The 27,827-nt window shown below is 34.5% G+C and overlaps 5 protein-coding genes across 9 annotated transcripts; 3 read left to right on the top strand and 2 right to left on the bottom strand.

The window, feature by feature from the left end:
* Nucleotides 1-3,843: 3,843 nt before the first annotated feature.
* Nucleotides 3,844-9,420, bottom strand: LOC114527362. The gene is made up of 13 exons (XM_028548997.1): nt 8,844-9,420; nt 8,560-8,699; nt 8,236-8,330; nt 7,948-8,021; nt 7,755-7,833; nt 7,527-7,636; nt 7,145-7,262; nt 6,502-6,560; nt 6,247-6,310; nt 5,650-5,793; nt 5,206-5,336; nt 4,524-4,683; nt 3,844-4,129 (listed from the first exon to the last, which is right to left on the bottom strand). The coding sequence occupies exons 1-13, from the start codon at nt 9,185-9,187 to the stop codon at nt 4,022-4,024; spliced, it is 1,626 nt and encodes a 541-aa protein (XP_028404798.1). The 5' UTR covers nt 9,188-9,420; the 3' UTR covers nt 3,844-4,021.
* Nucleotides 9,421-10,178: 758 nt separating this feature from the next.
* Nucleotides 10,179-26,434, bottom strand: LOC114523452 (50S ribosomal protein L17-like). Of its 4 annotated transcripts, XM_028544378.1 has the most exons (5): nt 12,713-12,919; nt 11,820-11,957; nt 11,355-11,461; nt 10,892-11,039; nt 10,179-10,587 (listed from the first exon to the last, which is right to left on the bottom strand). In XM_028544378.1, exons 1-5 carry the CDS (start codon nt 12,813-12,815, stop codon nt 10,577-10,579), a joined length of 507 nt encoding a protein of 168 aa, XP_028400179.1. In that variant the 5' UTR covers nt 12,816-12,919; the 3' UTR covers nt 10,179-10,576. The 4 variants fall into 4 exon arrangements, with proteins under 4 accessions (XP_028400179.1, XP_028400187.1, XP_028400203.1 ...); XM_028544386.1 differs by lacking the exons at nt 10,179-10,587; nt 10,892-11,039; nt 11,355-11,461; nt 12,713-12,919 and adding exons at nt 25,276-25,538; nt 25,715-25,768; nt 26,263-26,434 and having other exon boundaries at nt 11,875-11,957; XM_028544402.1 differs by lacking the exons at nt 10,179-10,587; nt 10,892-11,039; nt 11,355-11,461; nt 11,820-11,957; nt 12,713-12,919 and adding exons at nt 15,439-15,479; nt 25,276-25,538; nt 25,715-25,768; nt 26,263-26,434.
* LOC114523434 (B-cell lymphoma 3 protein homolog) lies at nt 12,989-17,624 on the top strand. Its single transcript, XM_028544353.1, has 7 exons — nt 12,989-13,170; nt 14,561-15,047; nt 15,466-15,586; nt 15,881-16,103; nt 16,309-16,397; nt 16,817-17,056; nt 17,161-17,624. The coding sequence occupies exons 1-7, from the start codon at nt 13,164-13,166 to the stop codon at nt 17,218-17,220; spliced, it is 1,227 nt and encodes a 408-aa protein (XP_028400154.1). The 5' UTR covers nt 12,989-13,163; the 3' UTR covers nt 17,221-17,624.
* Nucleotides 18,970-25,043, top strand: LOC114523424 (NF-kappa-B inhibitor epsilon-like). Of its 2 annotated transcripts, none has more exons than XM_028544343.1 (7): nt 18,970-19,085; nt 21,471-21,946; nt 22,278-22,377; nt 22,938-23,166; nt 23,764-23,852; nt 24,055-24,288; nt 24,604-25,043. In XM_028544343.1, exons 2-7 carry the CDS (start codon nt 21,492-21,494, stop codon nt 24,736-24,738), a joined length of 1,242 nt encoding a protein of 413 aa, XP_028400144.1. In that variant the 5' UTR covers nt 18,970-19,085; nt 21,471-21,491; the 3' UTR covers nt 24,739-25,043. The 2 variants fall into 2 exon arrangements, with proteins under 2 accessions (XP_028400144.1, XP_028400134.1); XM_028544333.1 differs by lacking the exon at nt 18,970-19,085 and adding an exon at nt 20,264-20,318.
* A 118-nt stretch (nt 26,435-26,552) lies between the features above and the next one.
* LOC114523443 lies at nt 26,553-27,811 on the top strand. Its single transcript, XM_028544365.1, has 3 exons — nt 26,553-26,810; nt 27,050-27,262; nt 27,443-27,811. The coding sequence occupies exons 1-3, from the start codon at nt 26,553-26,555 to the stop codon at nt 27,659-27,661; spliced, it is 690 nt and encodes a 229-aa protein (XP_028400166.1). The 3' UTR covers nt 27,662-27,811.
* The last annotated feature ends 16 nt before the right edge of the window (nt 27,812-27,827 follow it).

Raw genomic sequence — 27,827 nt, 5'->3', positions numbered from 1 at the left:
AAAGTGAAAAAAATTGAATTTTTTCAGTCTCGAGAAAATCACCCTGTCAAATTTTGGTGAAAAAAAATTAAGGTAAGTAAACATGAGTTTTTTAAAAGCGGACTTTTAATTTTCAGTCTTTCTAGAAGACATATGTTTTTAAAATTTTTTTACTTGTGCTTTTTTCTCAATTTTCAAGTACATTTGAACGCGAGAATTTTTTTTCAGTTTTTTCATTTCAAACTTTTTTCAATTTACAGTCTTTCCGAAAGTCCGAGGATTCTTTTAGCTGCTTTAAGATTTCCAAATCACACCGAAATTTTTCAGACTAATTTTTTTGCATTGCCAGGAGTTGAAACGTCTGTCCTCGGATTGAGAGACGAACGCCTTAACCACTAGACCACCACATCATTTGGCGAAAGCTATTGTTCTTTATCTGACTAAATCCTTTTCGACGAATTTTGAATTCAAATAGTAACTTCGGGTGGAAAAATCGAATCTTTCCCATGCAAGATTCGAACCTACGCTTACTACCTGGTAGCCCGTAGCCTTAACCACTCGGCCACCGGAATAATATATATCATGTAGGGTTGGTATAAACATAGCATCCGCGGTGGCTCAGTGGTTAAGGCCTTGGACTACCAGGTTGTAAATTCTGCCATTTCCCATAAAAATTTGTCATCTCCCCCAAAAAAATTTTAAGAGAATTTCTAAAAAGTGAAAAAATATACGTTTTTTCCGTCTCGAGAAAATCAAGCTGTCACCACTAGACCACCACTAGAAGTACACAGAGACCAAAAAACGCAGTGCGTGGTTATAATTTTAAGAGTCGAAGGTTTAGTATATCTCCATATTCTCAATGTGGTGATTGTGGGACCCTTACCATTTCAAAAACATTTGAAGCCACTTTTGGCATGATAATAAAGTTTTCAAGGTGTCAATTTTTGCAAAAAGGTAAGGGGTACCGAAAAACCAAAGAGATTAGTCTTAGGAAACATTTTAAGCCATTTACAGCATTTTTAGAAAATTTTTTTCAAATATGCTCAAAAACGAAAGAAATTTGTCTTAGTAAATATTTGAAGCCATTTTCAACATATTAACAGATGGGGTAAATATTTGGCGAGTTCCGAGTCTCTACAATTGACTCTATAGACTATATACAGTTGCAAGTTTCGACGGACTCTACAATACGAAGACCCGTATAACATTAACTTCCTTATTATTTAATAATAAATGCATTGAACATTTTAAACTAGTGTATATGTCAAAATTTTAATTTTAATAAAATTTTAAAAAACTAGTATTTATCTTTTTCCTTGCGGTCCGAATTCATATTTTACGCGAGCGCTCTGTGATGTGTCTTGGAACAAGACAGTTGATAAGAGAGCTCGATGTTAATATCTCGGTTCCTTTCATGGGAAAGCTTTTAGAACCTGTTGATTGGGCGAAAGATCTAGGAATGTTGATGGACAAACACCTAAGTTATGACAAACATATCTCTAAAGTAGTATCATCTTGCCTCCACAAATTGTGCCAGATAAACCGAGTTAAAAACAACTTCGATAAGAGCACACTCACCATGATAATATCCTCGTTAGTGATCAATAAAATGTTATATTGCTCCACAGTGTGGTCAAATACAACAAATGCTAACATGAAGAAACTTCAATCGGTTCAAAATTTTGCAAGTAAAATAATCACAGGATCTAAGAAATATGATCATGTAACCCCATTACTTAAAGATCTGGAGTGGCTGACTGTCGACAAATTGCTCTATTTCCGTGATGCGGTTATGACTTATAAATGCATGAACACTTTAGCGCCAAAATACCTCTGTGATATGTTCGAGAAGAGAACTTCTATTCATAATAGGTCAACTAGGTATTGCAACTTAGTACAAATACCCCGGTTCAAAACAAGTACAGGTCAACGGTCATTTGCGTATAGAGGAGCTGTGATTTGGAACAACCTAGATAGTAAACTGAAGGAATGTACATCACTTAAGACTTTTAAAACTCATTTGAAAGATCATTTACTGTCATTTTAGCCTGTTATCGACATTGTAAATACTATTAGCTTTTTAACATTCTATTAAACATAGTTTAGTTTTAATTGTAAATTATCCAGTATAATATAATTATTTCTTAAATATTGTAAATAGGTTCTGAAAAACCCTTCTGGGAGAAACTATTAAAATTATCTTATCTTATCTTATCTTATGAGGTCGTACGGACCGCGCGGGATTTAAAAGCACAGAGCCAACGCTAAAATATGAATTCGGACCGCAAGAAAAAAATCTATTATTTACCAGTTTAGTCGGTCCGTATAGGGAAATATTTCCCTCGGTCTCAAAAACGTTGAGACATTGCGAAATATTTCCCTATACGGACCTCCAATCTAGTAAATAACATATATATATATATATATTTTTAAAAACCACCAATACTGATATATGTCAAAATTTGAAAATTTAAAAAATTTTTAAAATCACCAGTATATATGAATGAAACTTGAAAATTTTAAAAATAGCTGGGTGTGTGTGAAAATCTTTAAGGAATTTTAAGAATTTTGAAAATTTGAAAAACCACCAACAAATATGTCAAACATTTTACAATTTGAAAAACACTAGTATATGTGCTAAAAATTTTAAGATTTTAGTATAACGAAACACTGGTATATATGTAGAAATTGTAGAAACACTAAAATGTGTGTAGAAAATGTGTGAAAATCTTTAAAAATTTTAAATTTTAAAATTATCTACAGTATGTAAAAAATTTGAAAATTCGAAAAATATAGAAAAATTTCCCCCTTTCAAAAAACTAACTTTCACCTACATTGATGTTTTGCAGTGGCGTAGCCAGGGTAGAAAATTTGGGGGGGCAACCAGTGAGTGGGGAGGCCACAAACTACGTAGGGGGGTCCGGGGGCATGCTCCCCCGGGGAAAATTTTGGATTTCTAAGGCTTGGAAACGCCATTTCTTGCATTCTGATACGAGCTTTTAAAAGTAATCATAGGGTTACAAATAGCAAAATTCTGTCATTATTACATTAGAACAACGAACAATACACGTGAAAATCTCTTTAGATTTACTGATTACTCGTTGTTTACCTAACTTGACCCCCCCTCCTCATATTCTGCTGGATTTAAACATATCATGAGAACGGTTTTAAAGACCATTGGGGGGGCGACCGCCCCCCTTTGCCCCCCCTTGGCTACGCCCCTGATGTTTTGTTTCAATTTTTACACGAAAATTTGACAGCAGGTTGATTTTCTTGAGACTGAAAAAATTTATATTTTGAAAGTGAGATTTCATGAAAGCGGGAAATCTTTTTTCACGACTTTTTAATTTTTAATCTTTTTAGAAGACACATGTTTTTAAATTCTTTTGTAGAAAAATCCACAACGTTTAAGAACGCACTGGGTATGACTCCAAAAGTGGAAGGTTCAGTATATATGACATTGCTCAATGCGGTGATTGTGAGATTATTATACACGTTCCTGCGACAGCAATAAGTTTTTTAATACTTAAATGCAAAATTGACGACTTTTTCACTTCCAAAAACCGATCAAATATGCTCAAAAGCTAAAGGGATTTGTCTCAAAATTTTACATAGCTATATATACTACATTTTCAGTAACATTTAAATTTTTAAAATTCTAAAGATTTTAAAAATTTTTTTAAATTTTAAAATTTTTCATTTTTTGACACATACGTGTTTTTTAATTTTTTTTTCATATATTCTAGTGTTTTTTAAAATGTAGAAAAATTTTGGAATATGCACTAGAATTTTTTATAAAGTATCAAATTTTCATCTCAAATTTTTTAATTTTTCACCAAATTATTAATTTTTGACATATATACTAGTGTTTTTTAAAAGTTCTAAAATATCTAAAATTTTTAAAAATGATAACTTTATGGGTGATTATATTTTGGACGAGCAGGACTAAGTCAATGAATTAAATAAATTCTTACTGGGGACGTAAAGTTAAACTGTCACTTCTCTCTTTCAGACTGGCTATCTCAAGTTATTATTGATGGTTTTAGGTTCTTCTATCCACCACTTTTTGTTTAGAACAGTAGTTTTTATCATTTATAAGCTTTCCTGGAAAGCAAGTTCTTGAATGTCTTTCTATATTACCAGAAATATCCTAAAAACAAAAGGGGATGATCAAATGATAATTGTGTTCATGTTGTTGAACTGAATCATGCTTATATTCTATCTTTAGTACTAGTTAGATAGAACATAGATACAATAAAATTTTATCTAGTAGATTCGATGACAAGAAGTCTGTAGGATCTATTTAATACCAAAACTTTTATATCGCTTTCACCCATGTTTGATTGCATGCGTAATTTTTTAACTGCCCAAATCTGGTCTAGTTTTTTTCTGATACTCGAAAGTACAATATCGTGAATCGTGTAAACATAGGCATTTCAGGAATACGATTTGCTTTTTTTTTATATTCCACGTTTTTGTTTTTTTTTTATATTCCACGTTCGCATTGCTATGCATGACGCAATGAATAATCAATTGATTATTACCTCATTTTGCGACAACATTTTGTACTCATTCAATTCCTTTTTATCTCGTAAAGTGTAAACATTACGAAAAATTTCTGGCGTTTTTTGATCTGGAGAGCTCGCGGAAGACGAATGCTTCTCCAATAGCTTGTCAAATGAAGTTAATTTGAATACCATTTTTCTGAAAAAGAACAATAATATAATAATAATATAACAATAATATAAACAATAATATTTCATTACCTAACATATGAAGTCGACGTACTATTTTCTGCTACAGATTGGGCTAAAATTGAACAAATGAGCTGAAATATTTTGATGTAAATAGTTTAATTTTCAGTGGAACTACATATTTAATGTTCAGCCATCATTCACATGCAAGACATCACATAAGATGTACATCTAGAGAGTATTTTTAAACATTGTCAATGCCCACCGTTTAAGCCTGAACGCCGTTCGAACAACCGCGGTCTCAGGCTGGCAGACAACTTGTTCTGTTTTTGACATAGCATGTAAACATGTATGTATAGTCACATTTTAGCATATTTTGTTGGCGAAGAAAATTGTTGCATTTGCCGGCAATTGTATAGTAGTCAAAAGCAGGGTTCCCATGCAGACTAATTATAAGGCCAAAATCAGTGTCGTTTTTGGTTTTAGTTACTCGATCACGATAAATAAATAAAATAGATAAATAAACTCTTACTTTGAAAAAGAGAAAAATTTCTTTAGTATCAAAGCACAAAGACTAATCACAAGTTCAGCAACAAGAACACGATTCAGAGTGAATCTCATGTAGTATAAAAGAAAGAAAAAAGAAGGACCACTAAACCAAACCTGAAAATCAGATAAAATCAATAAGGACATGGAAGATATTATATCTTGATCAGCGAGGGCGTTGGAAGATATCTACGTTAACTTGTTTTCTACTATCTGCATGCATGGGAACATGGCCCTGCATGGTAAAATGCCAACCTACTTCTACATCACTAGAGGCGATAAGGTAAGGGCATGTCTCATGCAAGATGACAGAATCAACCATTAAATGGGGGGGGGGTTAAAGGTTAGAGACCGAGCAGGCAAACAGTTTAAAGAACTATATAAAAACTCGTTAAGAAAAATTTATTATGTATATTTATTATATACGTACCAGCCATTCGGTGTAACTGTAAAAGACGTCCGCGAAAAAGAAATAATTGTCCCTCTGCAATCTTAGCATGATGATAGTCACGATGAATGAAACAAAAATAAAACCATACACCCCAACCATAAAATTGTCTGCTAATGTTAACTCCTAAACAAAAATATTAGACTAGAATTATTCGGCGAACTCACGTCCAGCCTATAGACTGCTAGACATTCGCTACGACGTTGGACCATCAATGCGTTGGACGCTACGCGAATAGACGCACACGAAGACAGTGTTTTTGGGCCCTTGCAATGATGACGTTGACCTGTGCGTTGACACAACAGAAATAATCCGTTATCTTGGGTAGCATGAGAAACATGTCTATTCTTCAGATGATTGCTAGAAATTCTTGGGGCTTTTTAAGTGTACGAAATCACCGGCGAAAATTGTGGGTCGCAATACTATGATCTCATATGCATTCTATATGTTTAATTGCTTTTAACATACATTGTTTTACAGTGTTTTTATTTGCAATTCAAAATGGCGAAAGGCTAGAAGTACGAAATATGACGTCACTCACAAGAGCTCAATATAAAAAGTAGACCGTGATATATTTACCTGTGAATCTGGTGTTTGTTCCCCAGTTGTGGCATGGAACATAACAGCTGAAATCAGAAGCGAGCTAAAGAGAAACATACTTCTTTTACAATCAAAATGACTGTATGAAATGATATATATGCACGAGGTTAATCCCGCATGGCCATTCTGTGAAGTCCATTGAACCGTCAATGATATTGCTGTAACAAGCTTACTGTGTAAAGAAGACAAGATTCATGTTATTCCATGATATGGTAATAGAGCCCAAAAACGTACCCATCAATCCACAGTCTCATGGACGAATCCTTCGGAGGAATAGAAAATGAAAAACAGACCTAGAATAGATTTTGATTTGAAATTGGTAATAAATCGACAAAAAGAAAAATTGGTGAAAGAGTGAAAGATAAGATTAAGGTTGATTAGGTCCTCCAGGGCAGAAGATATCAAGCATAGTCTCAGTGTATCCTAGAGTAGAAGTGATTCTTACGGTCCCCATGCATTCATCTGTTTTTGCTCAAATTTTAAAGTTCTTCGGACATTTTAGCTAGGGTATTTGGAAAGAAATTTTAAAGTTCTTCAAGACATAATCGCTAATTTTGAAATTCTCAAATTTTAAAGTTCTTCAAAGCATGATTTTATCTCTTTCCTCATTAAACTTGGACGTCGTTGATTGCAAAAGATCGTAAGCGGAAAATCACGTTGAGGTGATGTTGGAACGTTGTTATTTAGACAAAAACTTATACCATACAGGAACAATTTTTCCGTTCAAGAAACGCATACTTATAGCCTTATTCGACGCGTCATACATGCATTGAAAAAATAATCAATTCAAATATTAGCCAATTTAAAGAGAAATCCCTTTTTTTCAAAATAACCAACATGTGAATGAGAAACAACAAAAGTACACAAAAAAGCTTACCACTAAAACTATAAAAAGTGGAGGAAGAAATATTTTAAAAAACGCTGCTCGTTTATGTCTTCTCATATGAAAAAAGAATTCGTATCTCGAAACTCCTTGATCAAGAAAAGGATTGTATCTATGAAATAAATAAATCTCCTTGTGAAAATGAAGACCTAGCTAAAGAAGTGACAACAACAATATGGCAATTGAGCAGACAAGTTAAAACGAGTGCACAGAACAATAACAAACGTTTGTCAACCATATAACATTTCTGTAGGAGCTTTCTATAGGAGGTCACCTCCTGAAGGTGAATTCTTAATTGCAGGAATTTTTCCTTCAGGAAAAACCCAGATATTTAACCGCTTCCGGGATTCAACTGAAAAATATGTCGAAACATTACCTTTCGTAAACCATCTGAGACCAAGAATTCGTATCAAATAACCAGCCTGTGTAATTCAACATTGGAGACACACCACTACGAAACTTAAAATCCTGAGCATCTGGTTTTCCCTAGAAGAAAGATGTTCTTCTCAAGCTAGGAAATAAGTCCTCCGTGTCCATTCAGGCCTGAAACGTAACACTATAGTAACTGCGAACTCATCGCGAAATTCTACCTCAGTTCCTGTACCTGTATATGTTTCCATCGCAATTCTTTAGCAGCCATTTCCATATCTTGAATCACAATACGCAATGTTTGGTTATCATATCTTCAAAAGCAAAGAAAATATTAACTTATCACCTTACTTTTTCCATTTCACGTAAAGCGCCATGCATGTACTCATGACAATTTCAAATAATAGCTAGAAATGTTCAGCACTTACGGGTAATCTCTTAAATCTGCAGCAAAATTAAATGTTGACTTGACGCGAAAATACTTTCCTTCATGACTGGATACCTATATTAAAGATATAGCGTCACACACAAAGATAACAAAGATATAATGATAACTGGAATTGATACGTGAAAATGATTTTGACCAGTACGTGCATGTGAATGACGTGATCGAATAATGTTCAATTTTAATGCCTAATTGTCTCTTGTAAATAAGCATAAAGGTAAACACAACTAAAAGTGTATTTATATATCTATCATTTCCTTGTTTTCTGTACCTCGGGCTGACCAGCAGCATTGACTAGCTCAAAACAGGCTCCTTTAGGACCATCTTTACATTTCTGTTTGGTGTACTTTGTCTGACCATCAGGAACTATATGTAAGATAAATGGTTCAGTATAGTAAATAGATATCAGTCAGAAACCTACATATTGTGGTACTTTATTTTTAGATATCAATCGTCTGATTAATTTTCCAACTTAAAAACTCTGCTGTACAATCCATGCTGTACAATCCATGCATGATCACAATAGTGTTTGCAACCACATTATAGCGTATCATATATAAGTTCAATCGTTCACAAATTCTATGACGGACTTTACCTTTAAAATACAGGTAAAAATCTGCATGAAATGTTCCAGCTTTAAGGTCAACCGAGTGAATATTAATTAGATAGAGAGCAATTTCAACATAAACTGTCTTTTGCTCATTTACTACTTCTGGGCATTTCTCGTAGTAAAACCTGAAATTAAAATAATTGTATCCAATATGATGTTCTACATAGCACTAAAGTCTTGCATTTAAATAACTAAAGTCTTGCATTTAAATATTCTTTATCTAGTATAAGACGCCCATATATCTCAGGCTGAAGAGTGAAGACACTTACCATTCTACCCTGCATTCGTGCCCTTTCTTTGGTCCATCAAGTGCACCTGGTATACATCGGGCACAGTTTGAACAATTAGGACTACCAGCGGCCTCCGGTCGATGACATATGTCCTTACATGTATCACAGAATCCACAGTTTCCATCACTAAGACAGAACGAGCAATTATTACCTCGAGAAAGACAAGATGAATCCATCACTGTTGGACCTATTTTAGTAACAGATGCATTGTGCTTGGCGATGTGATGATCAGCCAATGTTCTTTCACAATAATAATTCTTGAAAGTTGTCAATAAGATGATACACAACCATAGATAATTCATGGAGGAATGACGCACTGCCATTATATAGAATTTTAATCTGAAGAAACAGCTCTAGTTAACAAGTCAAAGTATGAAAATCTGCTAAACAGATCATTCGATTTTAACTGTCCTTGTAGTACGAGTCCGTCGATAAGTGGAAAGAAGACTTTTGTTGAATGCATTTGAAAAGACCATGATTATATGCATATCAAGTCGTCATTATTGTTGCCACCTTTATTAACTCAAAGCATATATATTTTCAACAATAACAGAGTCGTATTTACAATGATATCAAGCAAGCAGTCTGCAGGTGGCCGAAGTGGATGTGAATGTAATGAGATAAAATAACAGAATACGTTTCCAGCTTGACAGGTGGTAAGAGAACTGCACTGAGGACGGCAATTCTAAGGGCGAGGGAAGTCAGTTTAATTTATATTAAGCAAATCTATATAGACTATATTCTTGTACGTTTTCCGTCGCAAGTAACTTTATGCTTTCTTATTCTCAACAAGAAGCAATAGTAATTTTCTGTCGATATTAATTTTCGTTCGTCGAAACCGACCATGACCTTTCGTGAATACCAAGAACTGTTTACACGAATGGTCGGCCAGGAAGAAACTGTTGGACGCGCACACATTCAAAAATTTCCAACGACGAGAAACCGGCATCAAGGAATTATCGTATCGGTCGAAACTATTTCTAAGCCTGAGGCTGGTAGCCTGGTATAGCTTATGTAATGTTTCCCGGGAACGTTGTAATTGGTTCTTGCAAATACCCTTCTTTATATATACTTGTTATTTTTATGTATTGTGTTGTTTGCAGTTTGCAGTTTTGCGAAAGGTTTACGAATTAGGAAGGCAACATTCATGTGATATTGGATGTAAATTGGCGGTTTATCCCATAAATAAATTTTCTAGCCATCAATGATCACAAGAGAAACATCAATGATAACAAGAGAAACACTTCCTGGAGGGATATCTCAAATAACATCCCTTCCGAATTGTGACAGATATAAAATTTGCAATCAGGATTAGGGTTATTTTCAACAATCTATTTTACCGCAATTTTTTAAATTTTTCTTACAAAGACTCCACCACCCTCGCTGTCTTACATAAGAGGGCGCCAGAACATATTAGCAACTTTTTGAATAACGTTTATAGAGCTGTCAGCAACGCTAAAGGTCTAATTTACATTATCTGAAGCATACACCAGGTATATTACTGATATAATACATTATATAATACAGGTTACTATTAATTATTACAGTGTAATTCTTCAATTAATTCTTTCACAGCCGTGTTTCAAGAATTAAAGTCATAACAACAAAACATTTTGCCCACACTACACTGCGTAAAAAATCACATAATTAACAGCATGCACGCGCAACGAACTATGTCATTGATCCGCATGCGTCACGAAGAGAATTTAACCTCATCCACCACCTGGAAGAACAAGATATATATGTGTTAGGGAAATTCGGTTTTGAAGCAATACCAAAATGGCTATCCAAGATTTTTATACTTTTATTAAACTATATATATATATAGATCAAGGTAAATAATTTGGTGGCATCCTATGGTGAGGATGGTGGTGAAATGCATAATACTACCAATAATAATATAATATTAATATATCAATAATATAATATAATAATATAATATTAATATAATAATAATAATTCTGGAATGCACAATTTGGGTTCACTGAAGTTGATCTTTTCTTAAAATCAGTGTTCAATGTTCATACCAGTATTTCCACGGCCTGATGGTCTATATGATGGTCCAGAACTGCTGCCAGTGAGGGGATTATAGTCTGCATTACGCCTTGTTCGACTTCGACCTTTTTTCTCATTTTCATAATTTTCAATTTTTTCTTTCCGTTTTTGGGCCTCAACCTACAAATTACACAAAGAAAAATGATAAGATGGTAGCTGAGCAGGTATATAGTCTCATCAGGTAGTCTCACTGGTTGGATTAAATTTGGTCAACAAAGAAATATCATTTTAACAATAATTAAATGTCTAGATGGTTTCTGAAATGGTTTCAATGAATATTTATGTTTGTATACAAGATGACAAGGCAATGAATACCAAAACTTTTCTAAAAATAATTAGAAAGAACTGTTTTAGTTTTCCAACAACAGCCTGGTTGTTCAGGTCAAAGGACAGAGTAAAATTGATATTTATGTGAGAGATACAAAGGAAGCTTACCTTTTTCATTTTCTCAGCTTGTTCAACTGCGCTTGCATCTACTTTCTCTTGCATTTGTTTTCTTGCATGTTCCATTTTCTCCAAAGATCGAGCTAATCGTGCAGGATCTATGAACAGTTTTATCAAAGTGGAAGTCATTTCTGTATATTCTGATTATGCATAAGATCTGCTTATAACAAAATGAGGGCCATCTGAATAAAAATTGCTAAATTTACAGCAGCTGTTTATACATATGGACTTTACTTCCACTTTAACATAGGTATTATGACAATTAGCAACATTTTTACCATTGTGTAACATGGTGATGCAAATTGAATAAGCTTTACCACTTCAATGTAATTATGTACAATACTAATTAGAATATGAACATTATTTTATACATTTTTGATACAGCAGAGAAAATAAAGTTATTATTTTATATTATAAATTAAAGTTATTAATAGTTCAAGATAACAATGGTTATACCTAAATTTGCTTCCTCAATTTTCTTATTCCATTCATCTCTCCATTTCCTCCAGTAGGGCTCCAATAAACTCCAAATAAAAACAGCAGCTAAAATGCCAAACACCACGAACCAACCATATTTCTCCAGGAACAACAAAACTGTAAAATTAATCCTACTTTAAAATATCATGATAATAAATTCAAGTATCACATCTTGTAACAAGTCTGCAAACAAGTAAGCTATCAAGCCGTGTTCCCACCCCTTGCCCCAAACAAATGTGTTGAATCATCAGGCTTGTTGCAAGGTCACTCATGTCTGGTACAAAAATGATCAAACACAATATTGCTACAATCTTATGTAATCTTAGCAACATTGTTGTCAGTATTGTCAGAACAATCTGACGCTTGTAAGAAGAATCTTGTTAAAAATGTCATTGGACCTGCTACATGTTGCCAATATGTTACAACAACTTGAAGCAAGCAGTGCAACCGCATCTTGTTGACTGCAGCTTGTGAACAAACTTGTGACATCTTGTTGCAGACTTGTTACAACTAGTGTGTTTTTGCATGTGTATCTGTAAAAGTGAATAGTATGGAAGTTCATGAAAGTTGATGGCAGTTGCAAGTCGAGCATAGCAGTAATAGAAATAATGTCTATTATTACTATGAAGTCGAGCTAATAACAGTTAAATCTTGATGACGCAAGTTAAAACGAACAATCATATTCTGTGTCATACGCAAGGGCGACTTTCACAACTTGCATGAAGTCATATCTCAGTTCACCTTGGCTTTACTACCTCTTAATACAAATCAAATTTAACTGAGCACAAAACAATAGATAGGCGTAAATGTCTATAAACGAAAACAAAACGAATAATGCAGTGTGTTTTTAATATTTGATTGAATTCCCTTACCACTATTGATCGCTGTCGATACAAATTCAGGAGTTTCATTCTTTAAGGTTGCTTTTTTATGTATTGGTTCTGGATGCTGGTCGTTATTATTAGCTTCGGCCATAAATTAGTTTACAATTGGTAGATTAAATACTGAAGAAGAAACCAAACGGGAAATGGTGGTGGTCTTACCCTCGATGAAGCAGTATGTAATATACATTCGATGACCGTCACTCAGATGACGTGTATTTAAAAAGAAGGCTTGGCAACCACCCCGCTTTTGGCCCATCGCGCCAGGGGAATTCCCCAGGAGCAAGACGAAGCAAATCAAGCAATACTAACAAAATACGAAGACTACGATAAAGAAACTCTACATTTTTAAGACGACTATCATTATTTATTGCACTAGTAATGGCAATGCTTAGTCAGAGTTAAATCGATTTCATAACACAGAAGAAGACATGGACAGACAATGTCAGGTATAAAACATGACTCGACAGTTTTGGGCATTAATTATTATCGATAAACAAGACAGTTCAAAAACCCAGCTGTACTGCTGTACGTTAGCAGAAAAATTGTAGGTTCTAGCATCGTTACCCAGACAATTGTAAATAGCAACGGACATAAAAAAGAAGTGATAAACCAGAAGTGATGTCTAACTCCTATTCGCCTTTAGTAGAATCGTACTTGTAGAAGCATCCAAGCACTATATCCGACATCTTTACAATATTGAGGGCTACTGACTAGCGAAGACATCTGCTACAATACATTGTCTTTGGCAAATGTTCTCGCTTATAAGATTGTCTTAATATTCAGTCAGTCCTTTGACGAACATCACGTAAGTCAGTGTGGCTGAAGTGCGTATTAAAGTAGGCATCAGAAATTTATATTTGTCAGTACCTGCGATATCACTATTTCCGGACTCATACGTAATGAAGCTTCAATGATTCAATCCCCCAAATCTGCTATTGTATTGATGTATAAACCAGTTGATTTATATGGTAAAATAATGTTTTCACTAATAGTAAAAATAATAATTTTGTTGCCATTTAACATGTCTAAAGTGATATTGATATACTGGCCCTACTGGTGGCAGAGTATGTGCGAGAAGAATGTGTTTTCCAAAATATACTGGATTAGTTAAAAAACCCTGACGTCTTAAAATTGCCACATAAGGTCAATGATTTAACAGAAATTGCTTAAAGTTAACCATTAAAATAAAACATAAATCCATTTGCTATTGGAAGTAGAAATGCATTCTAATCATGCGAGAGATGATTAGCATCTGTTGTGAGTATCGTTGTCTTTACATGCCAGTGTGAGTGGTTAGGTGCTGACGCCAACAAATACGGTATTCTATAATTTGGTTGGCCAGGTATTCTATAATTGTTCCGATCCCCGCTTGGATCCAGGCTAGGTCTGTTTAACATACGTATACGAGCCAAAGATCTGACCAACCAGGACGTCTGCACCATATCAGTTACCACACCAAACCAAGTTCGATGGAAGATATGGTAGACAGAATTAACAAAATATTTTTAACACACACACTTACTCCGATACTTGCTTACTTGGCAATATTGCCAATAGCTAAAAGCCAGTATTCATGCTCAGTATCATGCGTCTCAATGTACAATTTTCGTCCACCTTGTTGTAGCCGCACGGCCCTTAAATATGTTACCCTGAGTTAAATTTAACCTCATGCAATAAAACTGTGGTTAACTGTATTATAACTTAAAAATTTGCAGACAATTTGAATATGAAAGGTATCAGTACTTATCGCAACATTAGCTATACAAGTATTTACATTTTAATTGCCAGAATAAGTGAATAGAATAATAAGAATTTGCTTGAATGTTTAATTGACAGCTAAATGGAGGAGGACCGATGCTGCAAGCTCAAACAATCAAACAAACTCAGAAAAAGGAGAATGTAGCGGCATAGCTTTTAAGACTGATACAGATTCTAGCCATTCTCCACGAAAACGACGACTAGCTTGTCAGCCTGGTGATGTAGATAAACATAGCCAGGATAAAAAGAGAAACGCGGACCTTGTCCTTGATTTGCAATCTACAAAACCAATTTTTGATGAGCGGGAAGTAAATTTAATGCAAACGCAAGCTTCTACTAGCAACCCAGAGAAAACAAGTTTAGAATTAGTTCAACCTCAGCAAAAATCGGACGAAAAGGAAGGCGCAGGGAAAACTACGTTTCATAAAAAGAAAAAAACAGAAGTTAAAAGCAATTATAACATTGAGAATTTAACCACAACTGAGCTACCGATTGAAGTAGAACGTCTTTTCAAATACTTATTAAAATATCCCGATCTATACGCCCAGGATACTGATGGCGATACGTAAGTAAACTTACTATATTAGTAATAAAACTAACATCTTCAATTATTAGAGACCTATACCATTCAACAGTCAGAAGCTCCGGGTTACAAAGTGAAAGTTTTCTTCATTCAAAGTGTCAGCCGGATTTACTAGTATAGTTTAATTATTGCATGAATTATCTTCAGCTGACTGATAATCACATGGCAGAAACTCGGAACTTTCTAATGTTTCATAAATGTGGTTTATAAACTTTGTAAACTGCATATTTTGTTTTTTCATTTTGTGAGAATGGCAGGTACGTTTCTGAACTCTTCTTTCTAAAAATACTCCCCTCCCCCTGGATAATTTAGAGCAAGTTATGCTGCCCATCGTTTCAGCACACGGTCAGAATACTATATGCTTATACTTACATGTATATTGCAATCAACATTCGTTCAGGTTACTTCACTTGGCTATAGTTCATAAAAAAGTAAATTTAATACTTGCAACAATATTGGCTATGGAAAAAAGAAAACAAGAAGACACGAGGGGAGTCAATGTTCAAAACAAATTACGCCAGGTAAGCGGCTTGGGTTGCGACTTGAAAAATCTCTATGAGTATTGCTCTAAATTTATCTTATAAGTTAAAATTTGGATTTGTTCAGGCAGTTCTTTACATGCAGTTTCAAATAAGAACAACGATTATGCGTATAAATTATTAGTGGTATTATGGGGCTCTTGGGATGAATATAGGAGCCTGGTTATCACTTGTTATTAATCATGCTCTGCTCATACCAGTATATGAGTAGAGTACACGTAGAATACATGCCGATGAGGACTATATATGAATTAAGGGTACTGATTTTTCTTTCAGACTGGACTACACTTGGCTGTTCTGACATGTCAACCTAGTATTGTCAAATTCTTATTAGAACATGGAGCAGACGTAAATGCCGCCGATCACAATGGTCATACTGGACTACATTTAGCATGTAAGAACGCAGACGTTGAAGATATACGAGCAATGAGAATTAGAAAAACCACAGCTGATGAAAACAATGAAAGTTCAATTGATATTAATATGAAAAATTTTGAAGGTAATCCTGAAATAAAGAACTACATCGGATAGCTTGTTTTTATTTATCTCATATATAATATTATTCGCATCCGAATTAGTGGTAACTGAGTTTTCTATAATAATTGCAAACTTTAATAGTTTTAGAAATCACGAGAAAGCGTATTTTTTGAAAACACATGCGTGCCAAACATTCAATATATATTTAAAACTTAAGAAATTCTCAGGTTTAGCGCCAATTCATCTTGCAACTTTAACTGGAAGCTGTGAAGTCATTGATGAGTTATTGGATATGGGCGCGGATATCGATGCAAAGGTAAGAGAAACCTTAACAGAAAAGTTTATTCATATAACATCCATAGGTTAATACACGGGTGGATCCAGCACTAGTGAACTAATTTGTATCACAAAACAAAGTGGTTATTTTTAGCAGTTTTCTTGTGTCATGCAAATTATTGCACTAGGGCTGGATCCACCCATGGGTTAATGATCAAAAGTGATGTTAACCTCACACCCATGCTGGGTATTTCTTTGGATTTTACTTTGTCCAAAAGTAGGCTACTGCATGCATCTCAATGTAAATAGCGTTTAAGGAGGTACGTTTATAGGCCTCGGTGCTTCCTTGAATTTCAAAGACAGCTGCCATTTTTTACTGTGTTCATTATCTTCAAGTTGAATGCCCTATTGAGTTTGATATTCACGTTGTTAATTCTTCTTCTTTCGTCTCATTCGCAGGATTGTAAAAGTGGACGAACAGCTTTACATCATGCAGTTGAAGCTCAAAATCCTATTGTAACAAGGATGCTGCTCTCGAGAAACGCTGATGTGAATGCACAAACATTTGCCGGTAATACGCCGTTACATGCTGCCAGCGGTCACCGTATGGAGAATATTATATATATCTTGCTAGAGTTTGAAGCTGATCGAAAACTAACAAACTTTGAGGGTGATCTTCCTCTTCCAGAGACCTATATGGTATGGCCGTTCGTTGTTGGTTGTGATTACATTTGAATTTGTTTAAGAAAAAATGAATTATAGTGATACAGAGTTTGCCAAAATACGACCTTTTCTTTTTTTAGCCTTATGCCGTGATAAGAAAACTGGCACAAAAATCAAAAGAAAAGAAACAAAACAAATAACTTAAATATATGGTGGAGTTTATATTATGATCGCACACGACGCCTTAAGAGCGGAGTATTACTAGCTACATGTATTACTATACAACCGTGCAATATACAGGGTAATTCAAATACTAAATTTCAAATATTTTATAGTACAGTTTTATTGGGGGGGGGGTTAAAGATATTTCGCTCCCTAGATATATAATTGGGGAGGGGGGTCGCACCTCTTCCATTTTTACGTCTCTGATACTTGTTATATCTTTGAACTTTTGGGACCGACTAAAACGCGCATATCCGCTGGGGGTATCATTGTGCATCGCCCAGACCACCGCTAAGGCTCGTTTTGATAGATGTGAACGAGAGAATAAAAGCTCTTATACAAGTGTAAACGGGCCTAAAAATATACCAAATAATTGCATGTTATATATATATATATATCTGTATATATGATGATCATATAAAAAATATTGTATATAAATATATACTGCTATATAATTATGTAAAATAATAAAATACTAAATGTCTAATATAATAACATGTGGTGATCAACGACTAGACTAATCTTCATTTTATTAGTATAACGCAAAAACTAATGGAAATTTCAGAACAAACCAACAGGGGTGCATTACAAAACAAAATGGTTATTTTTAGCAGTTTTCTTGTGTCATGCAAATTAGTGCACTAGTGCTGGATCCACCCATGCAAACCAACAATGTTAACTCTATATAAGGACGGCGAAAACTTAGGAAGAAAGTTGAGACGCCTTACATTTTTAAAAAGAGCCTGCATGAGACCGGCGAAACACGTAATATGCACTTATACCACTTATTCTGGCTGTATAAAAAACTAAAGAAATTTGAAATATTTCTATAAACCTTTGCCTCTCAAAAGCAGCTCCAAGCATGCATGGAAAATATATTGTTTAGGTTCATATTGTTGTAAGGAGAAAAAATTGAAAGTAATAATTTCGCAACACACGACCACAGGGGTGCGTCTTTTCCAAGAGAGTTTAAAAATGGCTTCACAGCACATTTATTTTAAGTTTTATAGTAAGATTTAGTTCAAACAGAAAATAGAGGATAACGTGCAGAGAAAACAAGTAACTCGAAAAGCAACTCCCGCTATAGTGAATTTGTTTTTGGTATTACGTGGATTTTCGTATTCCATGCAGGAATGTTCATGGAGTGCACAAAAATGGGCTGCCACTCAAGAAATACTAAACTGAGTTATGCGAAAGTTCCTTCTAGAATCATGACATGCAACCTTGAAAATCACTTGTATGTATTATAATAAACTAGGGTTTCATCTTGATACGTTTAATTGTGTATCCAAATCCAACTGAGTTTTCCACATTGTTCTACAAAGTTGAAATATATAATGCGAATGCGAGAATATATGAATGATAGAGATGCACAATTATAATGCAAACTAAAAATGAAAGTAAAATCATGCAGGCGTATTTGACTTTAGTATAATCATGCAACACAATGTCACATCAAATATGTATAAATATATATAACGTCTTTTTTGCAAACTTTACAACCTCAACTCGCCAAGGATTTATGCAACCCATAGGGATTTTACAGCTCGTCTTAACTACTTGGATAGTAAAGGGTACATGGGTAAAACGACATGCGAGCGATCAAGAGAAAACGGTAAAGTGTACTGCTATATCTAGACGTCATGCGGTCCCGGTAATTCCCCAGTGCGTGTTACCAAGTAGTGAATTTAATGAAATGCTAGAAATGTTTCCCGGAAGTAGGCCGGGAGAAAAGAAAGTAAAAGACTATGAATATTGTGGTGCAAATGGACTCTAAGTTACTACAGTTGTCAAGTTCTACAAATCACTGAAGGTCCATATATAGTATTATATACCTCTAAAGGTAAGTGTATTCTTGTACGCTATATTACATGCATGCAATCAACCGGAAGTTAGCTTGAATCGAATGTAGGGTGTGCAAAGCTAAACAGCAAGAATATATTAGCTAGCCAAGAGTCTGTTTATATTTTATATCCACGATCAGGCTATTTTCAGAGGCTATTTTACACCAAAGTGAAATTTCTTTCTCTTGATGTGTATTTTCTCTGTATTATCATAATCTTTTTTTGTTGACTGTACCGTCGACATGCTTTCGTATACTGACGATAATTGTCATCCAAATGAATACTAGGTCAAACCAAACTAATCAAATTGTTGTCGATTGAGAGCTTCGTACTTTGTAGCAATTGTATCTAACTATCAAAAATAAGGGTGCGATGGAGAAAGCTATTTGACTGAAAATTCAGTAGGAGATTGGAGGAAATGCTCTCAATTGCATCCATATGCAATATTTGGGTTTTGGTTTCTCTGCTGCAAAGCATTCCACTCACTGAGCTATATAATAATTCTTATATAGCTCAGTGATTATTATATAGCTCAGGAATTATTATATAGCTCAGTGATTCCACTCAGAACGGGAATAAGCATTTACGCATGCGCACTTTCCAGCAAAAGGATTGCTGTTAAAATTGGCGAAATTCAAGCACTCTCACAGGACCGTCAGCCTCTGCACAAAAAAACTCACAATGCAATGTATTTTCATTGCTGCCCGACGACATCATCAGCAACGTATGTCTGCACTCGTGTCAAAACGTTGCGGCAGGCTAGGAAAAGCTCAAAATTACGTGATAATTACGCTAAATGTATGCACTAATTTCTATTGTGGACATCTCGTGATCGGAAAAACATTAAAAAATCAGGAAATTATTATTTTGATACTGAAAGCAGAAACTTTGTAAAGGTCAATTTACAGCAATTTTGTCTTAATTTAAGACAGTTTTACATCGCATCAAAGAGAATAAAGAAAATATCATTCTCCGGTAACTTAGACTTGGCACTTCAGCTTTGTAACAATTCTGCATGTTATTTTGTCATGTCGCTACAAGTTTGTCACTGACGTCTGACAACTTATTAACAAGTTGTGGAATTGCATAACAATAGGAAGTTGATAGAGCAAACTTGTAGCAAGTTTGCTGCGGGTATGTAGCACCTTGTCAACAAGCCTGGAACAAGAAGTGCAAGCGCAACTTGATATCGGCTTGTTGGAACAATCTTGTAGCAATCTTGTATGACGCAGGTTTGTATGAAAGGATATTCACCTCCGGGCTCGTGGCTCCGGATTCGAGCGAACCCGGAGCTGGAGTGGCTAGTTTTCATACAAACCAGTGTGGCCGCTTCGCTTTTAATGGAATGAAAGGCCATTTTTCTTTGTTATATTGTTAAGAACAGGGCCGAAAATGAGATGAGAGTTTTATCTCATTTAGTTTGCTCGCAATCTAAATCGGTTTGTATGAAAACTAGCGAACCCGGAGCTACGAACCCGGAGCTGAATATCCTGTCATTTGTCAGAACTTGTGCGCCAAGGACCGCCTGCGCAGTTATGTACCTTTCCACGCATGCCGTGGAATAACGCACGAACACGTATGGATTGAGTGACGGGAAGTACGAGAACAGCCGTTAAAGACTAAATACTTCCTTTGTAAATACAGTTGTGGGAGTTTAAAAACATCCTCATATGAAATTAGTGAAAAAGGTAACAAAAATCTTTGGCATCTGGTAATTTTTCCTTTAAAAGTGCGCTTCAAGTATAACTTTATAGTTAGATGAATGACGTAACGATAGAAAGCAGTTCATCAGGTTTCAAATATGGATGAAAGAGTAAAAGGAAGTAGGTTTACATCCCAGTTCAATCTGTTGAAATTCCATCGTTATAGCAGCCAGCGAGAAATATCTTGGCTGTATGATGTATCGTGTCATATCGTGTCTGTATAGTTGTACGTTAATCACTATGTCTAAAATGCTTTCGCAGCTTCTAGAATATTGACAAGTGCGCTCGTAGCAATCAGATAGTTTAATCCATATATCCATATATAATACAGACAATATCGGTAAAACAGTGACGTTTTAAACAGAGCAGAACTCGACTTTTTTACATGTTCATTATGCTCTATAAGACTTCAAATTCATCTATTCTCTCGAAGTAGTAGTTACCCATGAAATACTCCGCTTTTTTACCTTTTTATAGACTTTCTAATACACTCCTAGCAGACTAGTTTATCATCTAGCTACAGGAAGGATTACGGATGAATTTTGCTATGCATGCGCGTCAGAATAAATTAGTAATATATTTGTTAAACGTGGCCGTAGGAACTTTTTATATTAGTATTTATTGTGAAAGTGATAATCGGCATGCTTTGAATATTTTCACTTTTGTTAATATAATTTATAGATTCTGCAAAAAATACAGCGAATGTGTCCCCAAATCACCAGGCTTTTTAAATTCATTTTGACATTTGGGACAATGTCGACGAGTAGCAACGGTACTAAAGATAAAACAACACAGAATATTCTGAATGAAGACGATGTTGAAGGGAAGATGATGGCTCATGAAAAAGAATTAAGAGACACGTTCGAAAATACTGGTGTCTATTGTAAAAGAAGTAATACGGAATGTCCTCGAAAATGCGGCATCGACTGTCAATTTAAAACTGTTACTATACAAAATAAACGTAAACAAAATTTACCAGAAGGAAATTACAATTTCTCGTCAAAGGCTAAAATTGGAAGAAGCGAGAATAAAAAGAGTAACTTTGATAGGAAGGAAGAGAACAGCAGCACTGTGCAAACAGATTTCCAACATTTTGAATTTGAGGAAAGACAGAATTTAGTCACACGATTACTGACAAAGGATAAAGATGGTGATACGTATGTGGATTAATAACCCAGATATCCCTCATGTCTGTATTCTGTAAATTTAGGGGAACGAAGTCTTTTAGCTGACAGGAATTTAGTCAACTATTCGCGTCCAACATTCCCAATCTCGAACATTATAGCGCAATACAAAAGAAAATAATAGAATACAACATTTTTTAAAATTTTCATTTAAAAATGCTTATGCGATGAATTTTTTAAGTTGCACTAAATAGTTTGTTTAGAATATTTATATACGATAATTATAGGATGGACTTTACAATTTAAATACTCCCACGACATTAATAGTTATTATCAGGGTTGAATATGCATTTTCGTTTAATAGAATTCTGCATCTTTCAATTGTCCACAATGACGTAAGAAAAAGCAAATCTCTCATAGAAATATTGAGCGGGAAATTGGATGTTGTTAATAAATTACAACAGGTTTGTCACAGATTCATATCTGATATATTATGTAGTATGTACCGCAGAAAAGAGTGGCTTAACGGACGTAAGGTAAGGTTAGGACAAGAACTAAGGGTCCCCGACCGTTGGGCCCCCGAGCCATCATTGATTGCCGTCTATCGCCACGATTCTTAAAGAAAAACGGCGTGTCAGTGTATCACATAAAAAAGTCAGGTTAAAAACTAATTGTTATGCCAAAGATAGGCCTAGGGTATGAGGTTGATTGCAAAGGAAAATGCAGCATTAATGATGGTAGATTAAATAATAAAGTGTCCATCGACCATGGCTGAATTTTCTATTCTATTATCCATGTTTTATTACTTCTATAACTAATAAAGTATTACACTAAAGTAAATTTACAAGCTTCAGCTCTCAAATTATTTTTCAAGGGAAAACATAACAAACAGCTAGGGCCCCCACACCAAATATACCTAAGGGCCCCATCTTCGTCCGTTACGCCACTGCCGGGCCCGCCAGAAAATACAAAACACAAAGTCTTTTCTATACATTGTGTTTTATTATTCTATTTTCTTTCACAGACACCTTTACATCTTTCTGTTCTGACTTGTCAACCAGCCATAGTTGAATTTTTAATTTTCCATGGCGCCAGTGTGAATATGATGGACAGAAATGGTCAGACGGCGCTACATCTTGCTTCAAAAAATGCCGATAATGAATGTGTCAAAGCTATAAAAAACGCAACTGAATGTCCAGCACATTCTTCGTATGTTGTACAAAAACCGGACTTCACCTTGAAAAATTTTAAAGGTACAATATCCAGGCTCGCGACTTTATCCAATGGACAACTTGCGCTTTAGACTATTTTTTTATCTAAGTAACTAGAAGAAAATAAATCATCACAGCTAGAAAGATCTTACTTAAATTAGTGCAAATGCAAAGTTTGGCTGCGAAATTTTGTAAAATACGGAAAATATAGCTATGGGAAGTTGCCATATTTTGTATACTTTTGTATTACGTGCGGAAATGTGTAACTAATTTAGTTACATACTTCTGGCCGTAAATCGTAATGCAAAAGTATACAAAATTCGTCAACTTCGCTTGGCTACATTTTCCGTAATTTACAACAATTCGGAGCCACACTTTTCTTTCAAAAAATGTCTTTTTTATCGCCGAGGTAAGAAATTAGTCTAAAGCGCAAGTCGTCCATTCGGGAGTGGTGAAAATGTAACTTTAGGTCCATACCTGTTGAGTATGTTAAATGTGCATTTTTTTGCTTTCGAACATTTAAAAACTTAATAACATCCGTCATCCGTCTATACCTGATGTTCATTCTTTAATGATCGTTACACCGTCAAACTTAATCTACTTCGCAGCTGATTATATTCATTGTAATATATATTATAGGCCAAGCAGCTTTTCATTTGGCAATTTTATCCGGAAGTCGAGAAATTGCCAAGACTTTGTTAGACATGAAAGCAGACATCAACATTCAGGTGAAAAAATAGGGTTTTAGGGCGAGGCCAAATCATCATATTTTCTCACCGACGTACGTAAAGTTTTTCAAATAATTTTTTGAACCTAGGTCTACAATCACTTATATACAAAGGCACATTCATACATTCAGATTTTCAGGCTTATGTACAAAATTCTAATGTATTTCAGTTTCCCTTATGTGTATGTCTGTATCAACTATAGGATGGAACAAGTGGAAGAACAGCGTTACATCTTGCTGTGGAATCACATAATATAAATATGATAACTTTTCTACTGGAAAACAATGTTAATGTGAATGCTACCACATTCTCTGGGAATACTGCACTACATCTAGCCAGCGGGCTAGGAATGGATCAGATTGTTCAGTTGCTCATTCGGAATGGCGCAAATATTAATATCACAAACATTGAAGGTGATGCACCACTGTATACTAAGGTACGTTATATATCAGTCCTTTACTTAATTTTCCATTTATCTCAGAATGGAATAAATAAAAAAATTTAAGTTGAATCCAATCCAGGGGCAGATATTGCCCAGCAGGGCTTTTTGAGAAGGGCTACACAAAAAGGTTTGAATTGCAATCAACCATTTTAAAAGGAAAAGATGCAACCATATTTTGCTACTTTTGCTTTTGTAAAGGTCTTCATGCTTTTTTAAAGGGAGTACTTAATAGAGCACTCAGGCAGCACAGGCTCCTCCTTTATACCTACATACATAACATATATACATGCATACTTATCTCTCTTTCAGATAGTCGAAAGTGTGCAATGGAAGCCACAAAGTAAAATGTGCAAAAAAAGTGATAAAACTCAAGACTTCTTGTGTACAAAAATGTTTCAGTACAGGACTCCAAACTGCATGGCGACCTATCCATGCCGTAAATGACTTAGAAATATATTTACTAGAATATGTTTGTCATGTAAACTGAGAAAAAGAATTGATAAATTTAATTGAGTGTAATTTAGTAATAAAATTGAGCAATTCAAACTAAATTATCACACACCTAGTCACCTATGACCTATATATTACCATGAAGTGATGAAGACATTTTAAAAATACTGACTTTTGCTAGCTTGCAATCACTAATAACATGATTTATGAAAATTAAAATCATAGTATATCATAATATCTACAAGTTATAAGAAACTAGCTCTTAAACTAAAATTTGGGACGAAGAAATATAATTTGAAATTAAATTATAATTTATGATGTAAATCACCAACTAGCAATTTAAACACAATCAAAATATGAAAACATGAGTATAAAACAGTATTATAGCTTAGTTTCCTTATTTTTGTTTCCTTATTTTATCTTTAAATTCAAGAACTTCCGAATTCAGGTTACGCACTAAATGCGAAGTGAGACTTACAGCCAAAACACAGGCAATTAATTAGAAACTAGACAAAAAATAAGCTCACTAACTTTTAAAATCACACTGGAGTTCCTTTCCATGGTATACTTTCCATTTTCCACTTTCTATTATTCTCTGAATGTTCTATTGTTTCCTGAAAACTTTGCTCATTGGATATCAGTTGTGGTAATTTATTTCCTTTAAATTCTACAACACCCATTTCAGCAGAGTCAAATTTTCTTCGTGGAAGTTTATAAACTGTTGTGTAATTATCATCAATATGTTGAAAACGATAAAGCAGGTCATCAAAAACCTTTGGGATTATTTCTTTTCTCTAATTAAAAACACAAAACAAGAAAAAAATTAATACTAATTTGTCAATGTTTTCAAAGATGAGGAGTATATACTCCAACGTTATAAGAATCATGAGGTGTTTATCATTTTTTCACTCAAAAGTAAAGTAACTAAATATAAATCTATAGTGTGATATCATACTAATTGTTAACTTACATTAATCCAAGTATAAATTGTTGCCTCATCTCCTTGTTTCGCCAGATCTATCATCTAAAATTGAAAAATGAATAGAAATTATGGAACCTATATATAGGATTATACATAGGTATGCCATATGAGGCAGTCTTTAAACTGCTTTCAAAGCACTAGTGGTTGCATCTATTCAGTGAGATTAAAAAAATAGGTACATTAAGCGTACATGTATCCGCTTATAGAGCAGATCTCATGGTGATTTCACTGTTCCTGTTCAATATTCATTAGTTCCAAGAGACTGATATTTGAATAAACATCACAAATACATATTTTACACACTTGATTATATCTGTAATAAGATATTATTTTAATTAAACATTAAACAATGTTACAAATAAATATTATTAATACATAATAAAACAAGGCACTATAAAACTGCTAATTAGGTTAGATTAACAGTATGCTAGGCTAGGCAAAATTTCAGCTGTTAAACTTGAGAAACTAATTCTAATACAAGCGCCCTGGTAGAAATTGTTACTGAGCTATTAAATTTTACTGTACAGAATACCGACCCTTTCGGCGACTCTTGAGAGGTCTTTGCACTTTACAAGTGTTGTAACAACTCTTTCATCCTGAACCAACCGAGTTAACAAATTCCTATAAATATTCTGTCTCACTTTAGCATTCTTTATTCGGGATTTTAGCAAACTATCAAAACTCCTAACTTGATAAGCACGCGCCATATTGAATATGATTTTGAGAAATAATTTTTAGACATTTTTAAACAGACGTTTGATTGGTAGAAATGAATAGTTCCAACCAATGACAGTGCTGCTGCGTTAACATGTTTCAAGTTTCCAATATGGCGATATCTGGAGTCGTGTTTTCAACAATTTCCAGTTGTAAACTATTCTCAAGAATTCCTCGACAATCATTTATTCCCACACGAAATGCTGTAAAATCAGCAGCACGACGGAGGCTACCCACGAAGCCTGTCATAAATCCATTTGTCAACAAGCGAACTAATTTTATCAAGGAACTTTGTATTGCTTTAGTGAAATATGATAGAATCCAGACAACATTCCATAAGGCATTGCAACTAAAATCGTACGGTGAATTAGTGAGTGCGATTGCTGTATCATTTATACATACTTCTATCCACCTCTCCCAGTCTTGCAGGTTTTGAAATTTTGACCTGTTTGGCAAGATTTTCAAATCACATTCAAAAAACCTTCTACCTGGTCAGTGGTCCCCAGGAATTTCAGAACATTTCTTCACCCTTTAAAAATGTAACAATTTTCTTTCATCCACCCTCTCAGACAGAATAATTATATGTATATAATTTTTTTACATATTTAGTTAATTATAATGACTCGTCGTAAATGTCCTCCGCCAGACCTGCATTATCTTGAGGATGGTTTCATTTTGACAGATCAAGAAGCCAGAGAAAGATTAACAACAAAATTGGTGGTCAACAGAAGAAACAAAAAGATCATCAGCCAACCTCAGGAATTTAATGAGCAAGAATATGTTGAACAGCTACAGCTGCAGATAAGAAGTATTTTACTAGAGGTTTGTATGAACTGCCATGCTGGTGCTTTTTTATTAGCCACTGAAAGAAAATGGTATCTCATCACTTGAGTAAGTTGTTCATGTGTAAATTGGAGTTCCAACTCTGCAAGGCATGAACTTCTTAATCCTAATTCCCTTTGTTCAAATTTATAGTGATTTTCAATTTTTGTTTTTTTTTAGGATGAAGAAGCTCTACAAAAACTGTATAATAAATTAGTGCCCAGATATGAAGATAGATATGGTGGGTTTGTTAAAGTAACACCAATCCCTTACCCAGTTAAACGTCACTACCCACGAATGGCTTATGTGGAATTCATAGATAATGATCTTCCACCAATTCCCAAACTTCCAGAGCTTACTAAAGGAAAACTTGTAACTTTTCCAAGATTGAGTTCATGATGGTGAACTAAGGTATAAAGATGTCAAATTAAGGACACTCTACTTATAGCAGTCACACTACATTAAATCCCAGGGAACCGGACAAATACCCAACTTTTGTCAAATGCTCATGAATATTTAGTTATCAGGCTCTTTATTAACTACTGCTCTCATTCGCATCAACATA

Source organism: Dendronephthya gigantea, unplaced genomic scaffold (genome assembly GCF_004324835.1).
Source record: "Dendronephthya gigantea isolate DGI-Jeju-01 unplaced genomic scaffold, DenGig_1.0 000001F, whole genome shotgun sequence".
Taxonomy (NCBI): Eukaryota; Metazoa; Cnidaria; class Anthozoa; order Malacalcyonacea; family Nephtheidae; genus Dendronephthya; species Dendronephthya gigantea.
This window is presented reverse-complemented; position numbering and strand designations above follow the sequence as displayed.